Here is an 18,649-nt window from a genome sequence, read left to right as displayed (position 1 = left end):
ACATTTTCTTCATCACTTCTTGAAATCTAGAAGTAAAACAATAAATCAAGGCCTAATTTGTGGTATTTGTCAGATGTCCAAGGAGTAAATGATTATACTCAGAATTCAACAACCAGCCCTCTTGTGATGGCCTGAGCTGGCTCTAGTACACCCTTGGTCAAGAATTTCTTTATCTTTTTATCTTCTTTCTGAAACTCTCAGAATCAACTTTGTTACAACAGAGCAAGAAGCTTTGGTGGACTAGCTCCTTTAGACAAACTTTGCAGGTGATGTACTTTCTGTGAATGGGAGAGAGGGCAATAAGTGAATGGTGACTCACTGAGACCTACCCCTATATGTACAGTTCATTGTGAAGTGCTCTCCATGTGCTGACTATTAATGGTATATTAGGTTATTTTTGAAACTTTAAAGACCTGTGGGCAAGTCAAACATGGGAGAAGGAATACATTCTGATGTGATACTCAGAACCTTGCACCTGACATGAAAACAGAGGTCAGTATGAACAGTGGAATATGTCCCACATCAATCCAAGGGGGAAGACCAGAAAAAACAAACTACCTTTGGCTACAGTCTCAATCTGAGATCTGTGGTTGCTCTCTAAACTAGGTTGGGGGCAGGTAATTCATGGAGATTTGTGGAGAGATGGGTTCATTAGCAGATGAGGACATGTACAAAGAACGATTAGATGGTGAGTATCATTAAGGACTGATATAAGAAAAGGTGGCAACCCGAAAGATCAGGGTCAGGAAGACTAAAGCTTAGAAGACATTCAAGAATGTAAAAATGTTGGGGACACCAAAGGTTGAAGCAAAAAGTAAAAAGTAATAAATAGTGGGGAGTGCCCCTTGGTTAAGTGGTCCACTATGTAAAGAGGACAGAAAGAATGCAGGATATGTAAATGCCTATTTCATTGCCATCTTCTCTCTCAAGAAAATTATTTTTCATGGTGGAGAAAGAACAAACATGTTTAAGAAGTCAGTTAGGCACAGTTTAGCTTAGTTAATGGAAAACTTATCTTGTTTACTCAGAAAGACTATCAGTTTATTGCTTTGGCATTCCCACCCCTTGTTATCTGGCAATGACTATAAAAATACAGTGATCTGTTACGTCTGGGAGTTATAGGACCATCTGTCAGGGCAATGGATCCTTTGGGACTCAGCACAACTGCCCTCCTGGTTTCTGTTCTTTTCCTGATCTTGTCTTTATGGATCCAAGGACTCAAAAGGGGGAAGCTCCCACCAGGTCCTATTCCTTTTCCCTTTATTGGCAACATCCTGCAATTGGATTTGAAGAACATGGCTACGTCATTATCACAGGTAAGCAGGCTGGATTTGGGGTTTGGATCTTAACTGCTTGGGTTGTAGGGGGAGACACAAAAGTTTCAAATGAGTAATTGAATCAGGACTCATGATTATTTAGAGTCCTAGGTCATGGATGCCATGAGTCGTTAGCTTTATGAGTGAAATCTCCATTAGCAATGATGTCAGGCATGCATTCGTCATTTTGCCATAACTTTGGTGGTAGAAGCAGAAATTCAACAGTAGAACCAAATATTTGCCTTTTGTAATGCATCATATTATGCCCTGGGTATACAAAGGTAAAAATAAATCATTCAATTAATGAGAGCTTCTTTATTACCATTATGTGCCAGGCACTGTGCCAGAATCAGGAGAGAAACATATGGTGAATGAAACCATTTCTTCTTGAAAGAAAGTAGTTCCTGTCCTCCAGGAGCTTATGTTCTACTAGAGGGATACAACTTATTTATAGATAAATAAAAGGTAGTTAAAGGATAGAACTAATAATTAGGAGACCAAAAAAAGTTTCTGTAGAAGAGAAGCCATGAGACGGACCTTGAAAGAAATAACAGATTCTGGAAGAGAGGGCAGAAATGAATTCCTGGCATGGGAGGCAGTTTGGGCAAAGTCCAGACATTGGGAGACTACATAGCCAGTAGGGGACTCATGCAAGAATGTAAAGTTTGGGATAATAGGTAATACAGCAATAATCTGGAAATTAGGTTAGAGTCAGCTATGCAGGCATTTAAGTACCAAGTTGTGGAGGCAGTAGGAATCCCCTGCAGACTTTTCAGTAGGGGAATGACATGGTCATAACTGTGCCAAAGGAATATCAAGTTGTTAGTTATGTGAATTATTTGCTGAAAAGGAGGAATGCTAGCAGCAAGGAATTGAACTTGGAGGTCATTGAAAGAATGAATAAAAATATCATTTCTTAAGTACCTGCTATGTGATTAGTACTATGGAGATAATATAGAGTATGAAATTTCAACTGCATGTCAGTTGGAAATGGCTTGTGCTTTTTAAGACAAAGTAACAAAACTGATGGTAATGCAGCAATCCAATTTCAGTTCCACTGATAAAAGTCTTATCTTTTCTGATGTGCATATGTGTTCATCCTTCGTTGTCAAAGAAGACCATGCCATCAAAGAAATAATGACATAACTTGCACTTGACTTTGTTTTGAATGAGGGAGGACTGAACCATTTGATAGTGCCCAGGACTTATGAGGTAGTTGTGGGGGTAAATTGCAACTTTCTGTAGTTTCACACTGAGCCTCTTCCTGTTTCTTGGCATTCTTTTCAAGCTGGCTAAAAAATATGGACCCATCTATACTCTTTATCTTGGAACCCGGCGTGTTGTGGTGCTGTATGGATATAATATTATGAAGGAAGCTCTAATTGATCAAGGAGATGCATTTGTAGACAGACCAGTTCTTCCAATGATTGATGATATAATCAAAGGAAAAGGTAAATTTAAGTGTATTCAAGCAAAGGGTATGGCAGACCTTATCCAGTAAAAATCTACTCCTATCCCACCCCACCACAGAGTGTAAGTACTGGTTTCATTTTTATTGTTCTGTTTTCAGCACCTAGGAGAAGACCTTCATGTGGTAAATATCTGATACTTACCAGGCTGCATTGCATTGTGGTTTGAATTGAATAAAATTAATCTTGTTCAATGAATTAAGCCCAAAGTCTTATGTCCACCATGCAGACTGTGTCCTCCACCAGCTCCAGTGTTAGAACGACCAACATCCTGTTCTTCTCCTTTGTCTAGGAGTTATTGCAAGTTATGGAGAGAGGTGGAAACAACTGCGCAGATTTTCCCTGATGACCCTAAGGAACTTTGGGATGGGGAAGAGAAGCATTGAAGAGAGAGTTCAAGAAGAAGCCCAATGCCTGGTGGAGGAGCTCAAGAAAACAAATGGTTGGTTTTCATTTTTTTCCTCCTGGGCTTGTGACATCCAAGTGTGCCACATGCTTCTTGCTTCGGAAGTCATTCTAAAAGTCTCTGACTTGGTGTACTGACCAGACAATCACTGACTCCCTCTCCTGGAACAGAGAAGTCTCTTCTCTCTTCTCATACCTCAGGTATTATAAGCGTATCTAATTTCCTTATAACAGCTACAGGAAATTGTCCAGGAAAATAGTAATTAAACATCATATCCAGGTATGGGAAGAAGAGATGTCCAGTCCTATGAGATTGGAAGCATTTCACTTAAAGCTATTTTTTCCTCCTTTAGTAACTTTTCTCTGCATTAGGTCAATCCACTGATCCCACCTTCATTCTTGGCTGTGCTCCATGCAATGTGATCTGCTCTATCCTCTTCCGTGATCGATTCAAGTACAATGATGAAAAATTTCTTTATCTCCTAAAGTTGTTAAATGAAAACTTTCAACTGATTAACTCACCATGGACACAGGTAAGGCTGGAGTTTTCTTATTCTATGGTTATTTGCTGAGTCTCAGCAACATGATCAGTGTACCATAGGCTCTCATCTCTTAGCAAGTTCCCCAGCAAAAATGAGCACACACACACACATTCACCTATCATGCACTCAAGGATCACAACATCGTGCAATACATTTGGCTCTCAAGATTTAGGTATGTAGTCTGTCCCCAGCTGGCCTATGAATTTGTATGACCTACTTCTAGGTCATACACATGTTTCATTTATAGGGATAAGGGTCTGCTAGTGATATTCCATGTAGGATAGTGTTCATAGATGTGACTAACTAACATAGTTATCAGTAAAGATAGGTCCAGGTCATTCTGGAGGAATTAGGGAGGACAGCTGATCAAAGCTAAGTGAGCAAGTCACTTAGGCCAATAGACTACACTGATTCTGGGAGTGCTGTGTTCTAGCCTCTGCAGTGGATGGACATATAGGATCAAAGCCTTCATTCACTGAAGGCAGAGCTAAGGATCCTCATCAACTGAAAACAAATTTTTTTTTCTTTTATCTATGTTCTACGTACTGTGTGGGATACATACTCTAGGTAAACCCTTCTCTTGTAGAATGTACAATTTTTGTGAAAGAGGACTGCTTCATTGCTGTCTATATCATGGCAATCTAGCACAGGACTTGGTTCATATAGAGTACTGCATAAATGCTGAATGGATTTTATCAACTTAATATGAATTGAGTTGATTGAATGCCTTGGTGTCACTTTATGTTCTTTTTTTTTTAAAAGTAGCCTTTTCCAAGATACGTGGATTTCCCTTAACTCCAAAGAGGGACATAATATTTTGATTTCTGGTCCCCTCTGTGAGTAACACAGCACTGGCCAAATTAGTTCTGAGATAATTGCGAATTTAGACTTAGATTTGAGAGGACTTAAGAAACTCTTGGGATCTGTTCAGAGCAGTTCACTACTCCTACCTGTCCAGAAAGACTCTTCCTTTGACTGCTTCTTTGAGAGATCACAAAAGCACACAATTTAGGGAAAGGGAGGAATTTAATGAATAGAAGGCTAGACCTGAAGTGAGGAAGAATGAATCTAAAACCTACCTCAGACACTTAACAGTTGTATGACCTTTAAAATATTACTTCACTTCTCTCATCCTCCTTTTTCTTGTGCATAACAATATAAATAATACAAGCATCTATTTACCACAGTTGTTGTGTGACTCAAATGAGCTAATATATATATAACACTTTGAACACTTGTAATGGATGGCCTACATCCCCACACAGCTTGGTGATGTGGTGAAGAAGAAAGATACATGGGCAGGCAGGAGTAGAAAGACCAATTTTGTTTATTGATCTGGGGGTAAGGGTATATATAGACAGAAACTGCAAGTCTACGTGACATTCTGCTCCTATCCTATTGATTTGATCAGTCTTATTGTCTTAAAGACTGTTAGCCTAGAGGGCACCTATTTTACCCTTGTTTTCTGTAGTTCTCTCATTTGTCTCATGGAGACAGCAACATCCGGGGGTCATGGAGAGCCATTCCAGATGATAATGAGTACAGTCTCAAAGAACAGTTTCCCTGAAGGTCTATTCTGATCTTGTCAAGCGCATTCCACACTGGCCCTCAACAAGCACTTATACAGTGATATAAAAATACTAGCTATCATTGGTATTATTGTCATTATCATTACTGCAGAGAGGAGGAAACTGAGGTTCTGAGAAGTAATACGATTTATCTGAGGTCACCATGTATGTCATAGGGCGTGAATACTGACCAAATTCTTCTGAGTCCAAATCCAATCATCTTTGTATTTAATCTTTCTTTTTTCTGAAGAACAGATGATTTCATCTTTACAAAACAGACATGAACCAATTTAACAAAAACATGAATCTTTACCATCTCTAAGTCCTTTGGGTGATATTGTGAATTTCAGCACCATGGTCAGCCCAAGCTTCCTCCCTCTTTGTGAGGAGAGTGAGTGATGATAAATTCATGAAATGATGGCATAAGTTTCCACCTTCAATTTAATAGGAACCAGAAACTAACCTGTTCTTCACTCACTACTGCATCCCTTTTTGTCTGACAACCATCAATGCCACCAAGAGAATGGAAACACCTTTGTTTGGGGATACAGAGAGAAACAATCTAGGCTTTCCAGAAGTAGAAAACAGTAACCTGTTTATGTGGCATTCTAGACCCTTCAAATCTGGCATCATCTTTACTCTCCAGCTTGATCCATCTACTACTCCTCTTCACTTAATTTATGACTAAACTACACTGGACTATTCTCTGTCTCTCATTAAATCCTGATCTTTGACATTGTGGCTTGGGTTTCCCTGTTCCCTGTTCCTTGAGTGTCCTTCAGGTCCCATTTTTATCTACTGAATTTCTACCAACTCATGTAAAATTTGAATGCCACCTACTTCATGAAGCCTACCTTGTTCCCCTCACTCAGCAATGATCTTTGCTTCAGGGTCTCCCACAGAATTTTATATGCCTCTTTCCAACTCACCAATCATGTATTATTGATTTAAGAACTATCAATATATATTTATCTTATTCTCTTTCTAGTATATGAACTCCATAAGGGCAAGGATTGTATCTTTTAAAAGCTTTGTATCTCTCTGAACACCCAATATTTTGCTCTACATTGATTAAGTACTTTATAACTATTCACTGAATTGATTTCAATTGATTAGTAATTGATTAGTATGGACTCATTTAACTGAATGCATAGTAAGAAAGCTCATAGCATACTTTGTGACTCACTGGCCGTGAAACACGACAAAATGCTAAGGACATGACCTATCTTCTCCTTTAAGCCTTTTTACGTTGGTAAGAATTTCCATATGTTTTGACAATACATCATCACGTTCATATTGGGATTAGGCACAATAGGAAGACTGTAGTAGAAGAAACTCCAAACTGATCTTTCTGTTAGAACTTTAACAGTGTCATCAGTATTTCTGTGTGCTACTAGAACAGTGAACATTAAATGTCAGAAAGAGAAATTCCATTAAAAACCTCTAGAACACATGAAATAATTGGGAATTGATCTCCCAACTTGCATATAGCAACTGTTTGAATACAGCAGCTACAAAGCTCCCTTTGTGGAAATGATAACTGAGCTAAATAATAATAGCTTTCTTTTTCTGTTTCATGCCTATTTCAGTCAGAGAAATGAGATTGCTGCTTTCTGAACCTCAGGGTGGCCAATGGCTTCTGACTTCCCTAGTTCTGTTGTGCCTAACTCTGAAACTTTCTCAGTCCAATTAAGATAAGATGTTTTGTCTGCTGATGACTACTAGAAATCCCCCCTCTTCCATAATCAATACCAAGAATTCCTGAATGGGTGCCTTAAATTTTTTTTTGCCATTTTACTGCATTTAAAGATTGTCAAAAAATTGGCCCCAAATGACTTACTTAAAAAAGTGGCCAAGTCTTGATTTTTCCTTCCAAATGTCTCAAAATATATTCAAACAAAGATACATATCATATACTGGAAGGACTATGGGAAAAGCAGCTTATTGACAAACTGTTGGGGTAGCTGTGAATTGACCAGGCCATTCAGAAATCAATTTGGATCTATTGGTCCCAATGAGAATATCATGTATATCCTTTGAACCAATAATATCATTATTTGGCCAGTTCCCCCCCCAATAAAAAAGAAAATACACAATATTGAAAGTAATATGCAAAAAAGAAATGATTTTTTTATGGGAGCTACAAAGTACTGGAAACTAAGGGGCTGCTTATCAATTGGGAGAAAGTTGAACCAATTATGGTGTGTGAATGTAATTGAATTCTACTATGTTTTGAGAAATAATGAAAGGGACAGCTTCATACATGGGAAGACTATGAATGGATGCCAAATAAAGTGAGCAGAGCCAATTTGTACAATAACACCAACAACAAAAACAATGGAAAGACAAACACCATGCAAGGCTCAAGCTCTCTGATCAATGTAAGGACCCATCATGATTCCATAGGAATCACAATGAAACATGCTGCCCTCCTGAGAGAGAGGGGATGAACTCAAGATGGAAATCGGGACACACATTTCTGGCTATTGCCAAGGTGGGGATTTGTGTTGCTTGAATATGTCCATGTTTTTCAAGCCTTTTGTTTTGTTTCTCCAATGTATATTGAAGATTAGAGAGAAAAAACAGCTTTCGTTAATAAAACAATTTAACTAATGTTACAAAGAAATGCAATGCCTTTGAGCAAAACTTAATAATTTATCAGATATGTATTTATCAGGATCTCTATAACAGTAAATTCACATGTGTTTGTTTGTGTTTGGGGGGTGTGTAGCTCTACAATATTTTACCAGCCTTCAGAGTGTACCTCCCAGGAAAGCACAGAAGTTTATCTAGAAATGTTAAGGATATAAAAAGTTTCATTTTGGAAAGAGTGAAGGAGCATCAAGAAGTACTGGACCCTAACAACCCTCAAGACTACATTGACTGCTACCTGGTCAAAATGCAGCAGGTAGGATGCATGGGGGAAGTACCTTGTTTATTGAGCAGGGCTGATATTCCAAGAATTCTTACAGGTCACTCTTCAAAGCACAGGAAAGGATCTCAGAGAGTCTTAAGGTATTCATGTCCTGAGAGGGTGCCATTTACTTTTTAATAACTAGACTTTGATCTGACCCTGTCCCTTCTCTGAGCTCTGTAAGGGAAATGAGATTGAAAGAGTCCTGCTTTCCTGGGTGATGAACTGCTGATCTGGGCTTTACTGTTTGGAGGAGGATATTGCATTAGAGAATGATAATAGGAATCAATTAATAAACACTTCCTAAGTGCCTACTACATGCCATGTACTTTACTAAGTACTAAAGATACAACAGAGAGTCCCTGTTGTCAAGGAATTTACAGTGTAATGGGGGATATAATATTCAAACTAATACATACAAAGTAAGCTCTAAACAGGAGAACTGGGGTGCAGAGCATGGCGTGGAATGAGAAAAACTTGAGTTCAAAGCCTACTTCAGACATTTCCAACTGTGTAACCCAGAACACATCATATGAACACTGTTTGCCTCAGGTTCCTCATCTATAAAATGGGAATAAAAACATTTATCTTTCAGGCTGATTGTGAAGATAAAATGATATGTTTGTAAAGCTTGCTGTTAACTTTAAAGCAGAGAAAACAAATATCTCACTGAATTGAATGTCAGGCCTGGTGTCAGGAGGACCTGAGTTCAAACAGCCTCAGACACTTCCTACCCATGTGACCACAGTCAAGTCACTTAACATCTGATTTCCTGTAGAAGGAAAGGCCAACTCCCCCAGTATCTTTGCCAAGAAAAAACAATGGATTCAGGAAGGATCAAGTGTGACCGAAATCACTGAATAACAACAGCCAACAAACCTTAATGTCTTATATAAATTGCCAGCTATTATTATAAATGCTAGCTATAACTAGCTTCCATAAAAGCACTCAAAATTAATTAATACCAGGAAGAGGGCAACTTTATTTTGCTCCACAGAAAGATGAAAAAGATTCAAAAGCCTCCCAGAAACCCACAACCCAATTCAGCAAACAAAGAAAGCGCTTCTAGTATCCCATACTGTTCCCTGACAATGAAAATTTCCTCAGAGTTGCCATCAAGACACCCGTCCCACGTTCCAGCTAATCCTTAACTGTCTTCCAGTCCTGCATAGTTCCACTCAGAGAGATTGGAGGAAGTTAGGTTGTGGTAGGTATGGAACTGAGTCTGAAATCAGAAAGTCTTTTATTCAGATCTGGACTTAGACTCTTTATAGCAGTACAACTCTGGGAAAGTCATGTAACATCTGTCTACCTTTATTCTTCAACTGCAAAATGGAGATGATGTTTGCATCTACCTTCTAGGGACACTGAAAAGATCAAATGAGATAATATTTGTAAAGTACTCAGCACAGGGTAGTACATAGCATATAGATGCTTGATAAATGCTGATTTCCTTCATTCCTTCACAATGTAACCCAATAGATTAAATTTCCTGTACAAGGAACAATTATTTTGGGAGTGATGAACAGGCAATCCTCTTCCCCATTGGATCTGAACTGCCCAAATTACTCTGATCAATGGGGGAGGAGGGTGTAGGAACAAAGAGTAGAAAGGAAATGTCTTCTTCCCCTCCTCCCCCAACCCTGTCATGACAGTAATCCTTAATTCTTTGGTCCATCCTCTATTTGCACCACAACCACCTTAGTTCAGTTCAACATCATCTCTCATCAGGACAATGACAATTCTTTCTTATCCAGACTCTCAATTCATTCTTCCTCAATCTGCAAAGATAACATATATAATGTGCAAGACTCACTGAGTCATTCGCATGATCAGGAGACTTCAGGGCTCCTAAGAACTATCATAAATTCATCTATTTGGCTTTTAAAACCCTTCACAATCTGGGCTGAGCCTCCTTTTCTAGGCTAGTTAAACATTTTTTCCCTCACATCCTCTTCCCGGCCTTCCACCCCTCTTTACTCCAGCCAAACCAGCCTCGGTGCTGTTTTCTGTACATAATATCTTGCCTTTTGTCTCTTTGCCTTTGCACAGTCTGGCCCTTATGTCTGGAGTACTCTCACTCACTTTTCTCAACTCTTAGAAGTCTTAATATTCTTCTACATGTAGCTCCTACCTCCTTCAAACAGCTGTCCATTATTTGTCCTGATGTTAGTATCCCACCCAAAGTTCTCTGTGAGTTTATTTTGTACATATCCCCTGTGTACTTCTCTTTAAGTGTGTTGTATTCCTTCAGTAAAATGTAAACTCCTAGAGGGTAAAGATTGTCTTATTTTATTCCTTTGTTCATATCCCAGCTACCTAGCCTTCTGCCTGGCACATATAAATATTTCTTAACTATTTGCTGATTGAGTGATTTCATATACTGATAAAAATTAAAGAGCATAGAACTAAACATAGATGATTGAAATATTTACTAGAAACTTTCTTCCAAGTTGATACCAAGACTATTTTAATCCCCTTCCTTAAAATATTGCCATTACATGCCATTATTTCAGTGGCTGTGAATCAATGGAATACTTTTAAAAAATAATATTGAATTGACATAAAGGCATAAGGGGATTGAATACACTGCTTAATCTTTTCTCGTTGATTTATTTACCTTCTGCTTTTCTGGTTTGAATTTTTCCAAGTTATCTACTTGACTCATTTTGAGATTGGTATTAGGAAATGCCTGATATCCAACCTTTTTTTTCCTATATGTCCATCTTCTTTTACCAAATATTTATTTCCTCCCACCCAGTGAAGAAAAGATAAACAAAGCTTTTGTTATCACATAAGCACAATTACAAAAAATAAATTTCTATATTGTCCATGTTGACAAGTATGTGTCTCATTCTGCATACTATTCCATAAACTCTCTCTTAGAAGGCAGTTAGCATTCTTTATATTGGCAATGTGTACTCACAATTGACAATTGAATTGATATGAATTGATTAATCTTCCAAAATTGTTCAGTTTTACAATGTTGATGGCTATAAGTCAATCTTATTGCATGTATGATTAAGCTCATATTTGCAGGATGAATTATTTGTTCCATAGCCCAATCTCCTTTTATTTTAATATTGTTGTTTTCCAATCTCTTCCTTGATTTCTCAGAGAGAAGGAGTGTTCTTGCCCTATTAAAATTTATTTTCCTTGCTAGGTGAAGGGCTTTCTTTTCATTACCCAAATACTTGTACTGAAAATCTAAAGTTTAATCACTACAGTTCTTGATGTGTTAAACTTGATGCTTTTTTCTGTTGGATAGCCTCTGAATTCTCTTAATATATACACATATATATATATTCCTCAATTTTTAACAATTATGCATTTTCATTATTGAAGTATTATATTCAGGATTTAAAATTAATTCTATATTTCTATGATATATAAATTTCTATGATATATATTTGTAAGGTATACAAAATACTTAAATTATTTTATATCCTATCTTCCAGATCATTTTGATTTGTAGAGAGTAAATGTTTTCCAATCTTCTTGTCTCTACCTTTTGTGTTAAATGTTCTCTATTTTCTGGTACCAAATCAGCTAGTTTTACCTTAAAAGGATCTATATGGCTTTTGACACATTGTCCATCATATGTTCCAAATTGCCTATTCATGTTTAATTTTTGGAATCTATTATTTCAACCCACTCTTCATCCTTATTTCTTTTTTAATTCTTTTCTCTTTGTGAAACACTTTAGTAGTCACAGCTATAACATTTATATCATGCTTCAAAAATTTCAAATCATTTTACAAATATTATTTCACTTGTTTGTCACAACAATGTCAGGAGATAGATGCTATTATTATGCCCATTTTAGAGATGATGAGATGGAGGCAGACAGAAGTGAAATGACTTGCTCAGGCTCATAAAGCTAAAAAGGTTTGAAGTCGAATTTGAGCTCAGGTCTTCCTGACTCCAAGTCCAGTACTCCATCCATTTGTGCCACCTAGATGCCTTCAGGGTGTTGTTCCTTTATTTCTGAGAGTCCTATAATACATATTTCATTATTTTCTTGTTTATCAGAGATGTTAGAATATAGGCTCTTAATTATATAGTCTATATTATTTGTTTCATATCCTGTCCTAGATTATTTGCTCATTTTCTTGTCAATGAGTTTCACTGCCAGTTGATTTGAGCAGAAAATGTACTTCTACCCAAACTTTTTTCTTCTAAAACCATAGACAGCTTCATTTTATTCCAGGTAATATGGATCCACCATCCACTATTTTCCATTTTTTCTTCTGTGGAATTGAAAAAAAGTTTCCCCTCTCAAGAGCACAATTTCTTTTTCTATAAAATGAGTGATCTCCAAGTTCTTCCAACTTCTAAATCCTATGAGCTTGTATATTTCACAGAATTTCGCAGAATTTGTGAGTTGAAAGGGAGCTCAACAGACACTTAATTTAAGGGCTGTCACACAAATGGATTAGGATGCTTTTCCTTCCATACACCCAAGAGACATAACAATGGTTTGAAATTACAGACACATTTCATTTCCACATGAGGGGAGCAAGGTGCCAAGATTGGCAAGGAATTCTTGATTAAGTAGTAAGTTCCCCATCTGTGAAAATCTTCAAGGAGAGGCCAGATGACTACTTAAGGAAGATTTCTGATCAGTCAAAGGTTGGCTGGATGAATTTCATTTGCCCTACAAATTTTGAAATTCTGCATTCTCCACCGCAAAAAATTGCTCTCACTTCACCATTCTGCTCACGTGAAGTATTTTCTTGTTGTTATTGGTTTACCAATTTGCTGTCCTGTTTTGTGATGAAAATGTCAGTATGGTGTCACTTACCAGGTCATTAAAGTTTTAAGCGAATCACGTGATCAGGTCCTCTCCATACCAAGCATATCACTGATAGGTAGAGACCTGAAAGGGATTCAGCTCTTTCTTATTACATATGAGGAAACTGGTGCCCAGAGGAATTAAGTGACTTTCCATGGATATATAAGTACCTTTTAGCTGAGGCTAAATAAAAATCTATGTCTTTCTGATTCAAAGTCTCCACTCACTGTGCCATTTTGTTTGAAGGAAAGAAGGTTACCTGGGAAGGGCAAGCCTATGGTTGGGGAGTGAGGGCATTGGGAAGGTTCTTGTCTTTTACAGTAGGTAAATGAAGGTGCGGGAGGGCTCCTAGGGCAAACTTTATGCAGTTCATATAGTTACTACTGGCAATCCCTGCTGTCTCTCATTACTTCAATTATTTTGTACCTCTCCTTTAGGAAAAAGATAATCCCCAGTCTGAATTTGACTTAGAGAATCTAATAGTGACTGGATTTAACTTATTTGGGGCAGGAACTGAGACAACCAGCCGCACTCTAAGATATGGCCTGCTGCTCATTATTAAACATCCTGAAGTCCAAGGTGAGGTAGAAGAACTGTAATGCTTATAGACCAGGCTTACTTTCCCAGCCCTGCACCTTGTTCAGGAGCTGGCCCCACTTTCTCAATTTTTTTGATTTGTATGACTCCTACATGGATCAGCAGTAGGTCAGACAGTAGTATACTTAAGAAAATAGGACATGAAGGGGACCTTATAGTTATTTATATATGTGAAGATCTGTCATGGGGAATTCAATTTATTTTAGCAAACATGTATAAAGCTCATATTGTGTACCCTAAGTTCTATGATTAGGATGCAAAAACTCAAATGAACCTCCCTTTCCTGAGATGGTTTACATTCTCCCAGAGCTGCCTCTCCTGGATCCAAAGAGGAAGAACTAGGAACCAAGGATAGACATTGCAAACTGACAAATGGAGACTTCATGTAAGGAAAGACTTGCCAACTATTAAAGTTCTCCCAAAGCCCATCCAGGTGTCTAGTTGGTCATGAATTCTCACTTACTGGAGTTTCTCAAGCAAAAGCTTGATGACTATTTATTCATTCCATTAGAACCAGGATTCCCTTTCAACTATGTATGGCCTTAGGTGAAAATGGGTCATTTCTAATGCTGAGATTCTATGCCTCTGCAACTTCAGATATTGAGACAGGAGCTCAGATACATACCTGGTGAATGGTTTCAATCAACATGATAATACCATCACCGGCACTGTCAAATTCAAATTAAGACATCTGCTCTCCTTGACAATAGTGGGTGGTATCTATAGAAAAGGTGGAAGGTTTTCAAATCATTTGACCTATATTTTCATTTGATGCCCTATATGTAAGGGAACATTATTGTTTCCATTTTGCAAACCATAGGATAGAAGATTCAGAGGTGTCAGGAACCTTAGAAGACAGATAATTTATGATCCCCATTTTCAGATGAGAAAAAGAAGCCCAGATAGGTTAAGTGACTTGCCTGAATTTACATAAATAGTGTCAAAAGAGGAATATAAATGCATTTCTTCCTGATGCCTATCCGCCAAAGCACAGAAAATCATCCTATTGCTGGTGCAAAAGCCTTTGCCCTCTTGACTGAGTAGAAGGAGGACATTAAGCCCATCTAAGAATCATCCTAGGTCTTATCATGAGGAAGATACTCTACAAGGCTCTATTGAGCATTCCCAGTACACTCAGAGGCTCAGTTCTTATTCCCGTTTTTGTCCCTGCAGCAAAAGTTCATGAGGAAATTGATCGTGTGATTGGACGTAATCGAGTTCCTTCCATAATGGATAGACATGATATGCCCTATATGGATGCTGTGGTACATGAAATGCAAAGATTCATTGACCTCGTTCCTCTCAACGTGCCCCATGCAGTGACCCGGGACATCCATTTCCAACAATATGTCCTCCCAAAGGTCAGCAGACATGGTGCCATGTAATCTAGTGTTGGAAGAGATCTTAAATGTCATCTGGTCCAGTGATCTCATTTTAGATGTGAGAAAGTCGCATCCCATTGTCATGATATCACAGGAAGTTCTCCTTAAGGCAATCTTTTGTTACATATAACTAAATTGGATGTGGTTCTGAATGAGGGAGAGGAATGTGTATACTTGGTTTTCCCTGCTTTTCATTCACTATAACAATAATTTGTAAGAAAAATGGGCAGGGAAAATAACAAAGTGAGACTGCTCGTTAGAAAATTTTGTTTATGTATTACCTTTTAGTAGACAGTAAAGTAGATTCTTGAGATACCGTTTTCTGTCCCACTCTGCAGATGGAGACACTGAGTCTCACGTGTCATGACTTGACCAAGGTCATTTAAAAATGTTGGGGGTGAGACTTGAACCTTTGTCTTTAGACTTCAAAATACTGCTTTCCTGGAGGTTACTAAGTAAACATTGATTGAATTAAATTGAATTAGATTGAAGTTTCCTAGGAATGGTTCAGCAGAATTATTCTCCCTCAGAGAAAGAAGAGAGCATTCCCACAGTTAATACACCCCATTGGTTGCACTGTTCAGTTCAAACCATCAAGACTACAACAAAAACCTACTGTGTGAAAATTTCTGGTCCAAGCACTGTTGCCAAAAGGCAAGAATAGAAGGATTTTTGACCACTGAAGTCTTTGGCTTCTCAAAGTCTACCCAAAATATTATTTCTTTTTTTCACATCCAAGCTGTGATTTGATTAGCTGAATAGCTTCCTGCTGAAGAAACTCCCTGAGGAGAAAGCCCCTAGAGGCTTTAAGTATTGCCTGGGTCACTGACAATTCCCATGTCTTCCCCAGAGTCATACAGGCAACAAGTATAGACATGAAGTGTAGACCAAGGAACTGAGGAGAGTGTGAGCACATAGAGTTCAGGGCCTTAGCCAGGGCTTCCTGTAGGAGAGTGTACCCAAGCCAATTCTTGAAGAAAGCTAGGAATTCTAAAAGGCTGAAATGAGCAAGAGTGCCTTCGAGCCGTCAGACATGGCCATCATAAAGGCATGAAAACCAGAGAGGGAGCCTTGTGGATGGGAAACAGTAGTTGGACCAGTTTAGCTGGAACCCTAAGGAGGACATGATGGGGACAATAATGGGAACATAAACCTGGAAAGCTAGACTGGAATCTACACAGATTCTCAATGGTTAAACATCTCAGTCTATTCCATATACAAAATAGTGTGTATTTTGTACTACAGTCAATAGGAGTCACTGAAGATCCTTGGGACTGGGATACCAAGGATATTCATGATAATAAATGACTTTTCCCTGGAATTTCTTCCTTCTAGGGCACAACAATCTTCCCCCTGCTCTCCCCAGTCTTGAATGACAGCAAGGAGTTTTCCAATCCTGATAAGTTTGATCCCCAGCACTTCCTGGATCAGAATGGGAAATTCAAGAAAAGTGACCACTTCATGCCTTTTTCCATTGGTAAAAAGGAACCATTCCCATCACTACTTCTCATATGAGAAGAATCCTGTTCCCCCTCCCAACCTCCTCTGGCTGAGCCTCCTCCTGGTAGTTCTTTTAAAGACACATTGTCCCACTGTGACATGTGACCTAATGTCTTTTCTAGTATTCCCATGGCCTTACTTCTTCTCAGAGCTTCCAACAGATTAGCTGAGCCTCTTGGCTTGCTCAACTGCCCCCTTATTTTATGGAAGTCTGACTCCATTGCAAGATACACTGCTGAAGTGCTCACCATGAGAATGGTATGAAGGAATTCTTTCTTGCATGTAGTGATCATTAATGACTGGAATATAAGTCACAATAATAGTTCTCACCATTTCATCCCATGTACATCCTTCTCTTTTACTTCTTCCCCATTATTGTCCTGATCCAATGAGTCTGTTTCACTTTGATTGATACAGTGATATTCCATGAAAATTTCTAAGCAAAATTTTGTTTCTTTCCAGGAAAACGTTCTTGTCTAGGAGAGGGCCTGGCGAGGATGGAGTTGTTTCTGTTCTTTACCACCATTCTACAGAACTTCACCCTCAAACCAGTTGGAGATCCGAATGAAATTAACTTCAAGAATAAATCAGAAAATCAGCGACTGTGTTTTATTCCTCGTTAAGGAATAAGACAAAGTCGATTTAGTAAATATGCTAGCTATTTTCATCTTTTGGATTCAACACTCTCCTTTTTTTGACTGGAATTTCCTTGAGGGAAAAATTCCCACTTAATGATTAAAATGAATCTTAATTTCCAGAGATAACCAGGCTAGCAGAGTTTCTTGCATGTCATTTTGTAACAGGGGCTGCATTGTAGAAGTTCATATGCAACCCTCTCACTGATGTCTCCAACCATCCTCTAATTAAGCCCTTCAATTCTAGTTTTAATGTGCAGAAAGAGCTCTAAAACATCTTCCTCCGAAATTCATATTAGTTTCTAATTTTCAAATATTGCAAGGATAATTTTATTTTTTATTATATAGCTCTTGTTTGTGAATTTGGGGCATAATAAACATGTCTATATTGCTATTCATTTCTGATGTGCACTTCCACACATTCAAGATTCATGGTTTCAGAAGCAGCATGGTAATACTGAAGGAGCCCCGACTTTGGGCGCAGAGGAGCTGTAACCAATCCCTTAATTGCAGTTCCTCCTTTCTCCTTTGATAACTTGTGCCTCCCATCCTGCCCTGTCTTTTCCCAGTTTTTCATCTCTCCATTTCACCTGTTTCTACTACTTGCAATCATGTGCACATCTCCCTCATTCTTAAAATAAAAAAGTAAAAAACCCGCATCAAATTCCCAGAGGTTTCCAGGCTGGTCATTATTGTCTGTGTTACTTAACGTCTTTGCACCTTGAAAATTACACAATCTGCCTTTTTTGAATATTTTCTGAGTGAACAACAGCCTTTCTGGCTTAGTGGAGTAGGAGGATTTCCTGTGACTCCTGGGAGGTACAGGATATCTTAGTCCTGCATTACTGGCTTTTCATCTTAGAGAACAAGGGGGCTGAGTCAAGCATGGCCAGCAGGAAAGTCACCTGGGAATCCTTCTATATGTCCTTTTCAACTCTCATTATGTTGACTATATTACCTCTCTGTGTTTCTGTGTCTCTGTCTCTCTCTGTCCTCCCTTTCAGGGTCAGTCTCCTAGACAAATGACCTATCCATTGGCCTCTACTTCCTTGCCTCCTTCTTAATTCCTCCTCTCTCCCATAGTCTGGCTTCCACTTTCATTACACAAAAGAAACATCTCTCTGAAATTAAAGTGTCCTTTAACCGCAAAATTCTGTTGGTTTTTCTCAGTCTTCATCGTTTGAATTCTCTGAAACCTCTGATGTTACTGATCACCTTCTCTTTCTGGTCCAGAGTTTCCCCTTCCTGGATTTTCTTGACACTGTACCTCCCTTCTAGTTTTCTCCCTCCTCCCTGTCTGACCACATTGTGGCCAAGATCACTTGGAGGAGACTCTGCTCTATGGACTTTATGGCCAGTAACGGTGGGGGGTTGAGTGTAAGCAGTAGCCATGACCAATAATCCTTTTTCTGTGCCAGTTGAATCATAGAAATAGTTAGACCCATAATTAACAATTCTCACATAAGGGACAGAAGCACCAAGTGACTTCAAAGGCATTTTGAATTGATCAGGAGATTGCACTGTAT

The 18,649-nt window shown here is 38.5% G+C and overlaps 1 protein-coding gene across 1 annotated transcript; it reads left to right on the top strand.

Annotated features, from left to right (window-relative positions):
* The first annotated feature begins 1,102 nt into the window (after window positions 1-1,102).
* LOC140517389 (cytochrome P450 2C23-like) lies at window positions 1,103-17,787 on the top strand. The gene is made up of 9 exons (XM_072628578.1): window positions 1,103-1,316; window positions 2,605-2,767; window positions 3,078-3,227; window positions 3,563-3,723; window positions 8,032-8,208; window positions 13,447-13,588; window positions 14,780-14,967; window positions 16,324-16,465; window positions 16,951-17,787. Exons 1-9 carry the CDS (start codon window positions 1,140-1,142, stop codon window positions 17,109-17,111), a joined length of 1,461 nt encoding a protein of 486 aa, XP_072484679.1. The 5' UTR covers window positions 1,103-1,139; the 3' UTR covers window positions 17,112-17,787.
* The last annotated feature ends 862 nt before the right edge of the window (window positions 17,788-18,649 follow it).

The sequence above is a fragment of the Notamacropus eugenii genome, chromosome 1 (genome assembly GCF_028372415.1).
Source record: "Notamacropus eugenii isolate mMacEug1 chromosome 1, mMacEug1.pri_v2, whole genome shotgun sequence".
Lineage (NCBI taxonomy): Eukaryota > Metazoa > Chordata > Mammalia > Diprotodontia > Macropodidae > Notamacropus > Notamacropus eugenii.
The sequence above is the reverse complement of the archived record's forward strand: the minus strand, read 5'-3'. Positions and strand labels throughout refer to the sequence as shown.

Bases quoted from the DNA above. Each gene is read 5' to 3' on its own strand.
- LOC140517389 (XM_072628578.1), top strand. From the start codon at position 1,140: ATGGATCCTTTGGGACTCAGCACAACTGCCCTCCTGGTTTCTGTTCTT. The intron at 8,209-13,446 runs GTAGGATGCATG...CCTCTCCTTTAG, and splicing joins ACCTGGTCAAAATGCAGCAG to GAAAAAGATAATCCCCAGTC. The intron at 16,466-16,950 runs GTAAAAAGGAAC...GTTTCTTTCCAG, and splicing joins CTTCATGCCTTTTTCCATTG to GAAAACGTTCTTGTCTAGGA.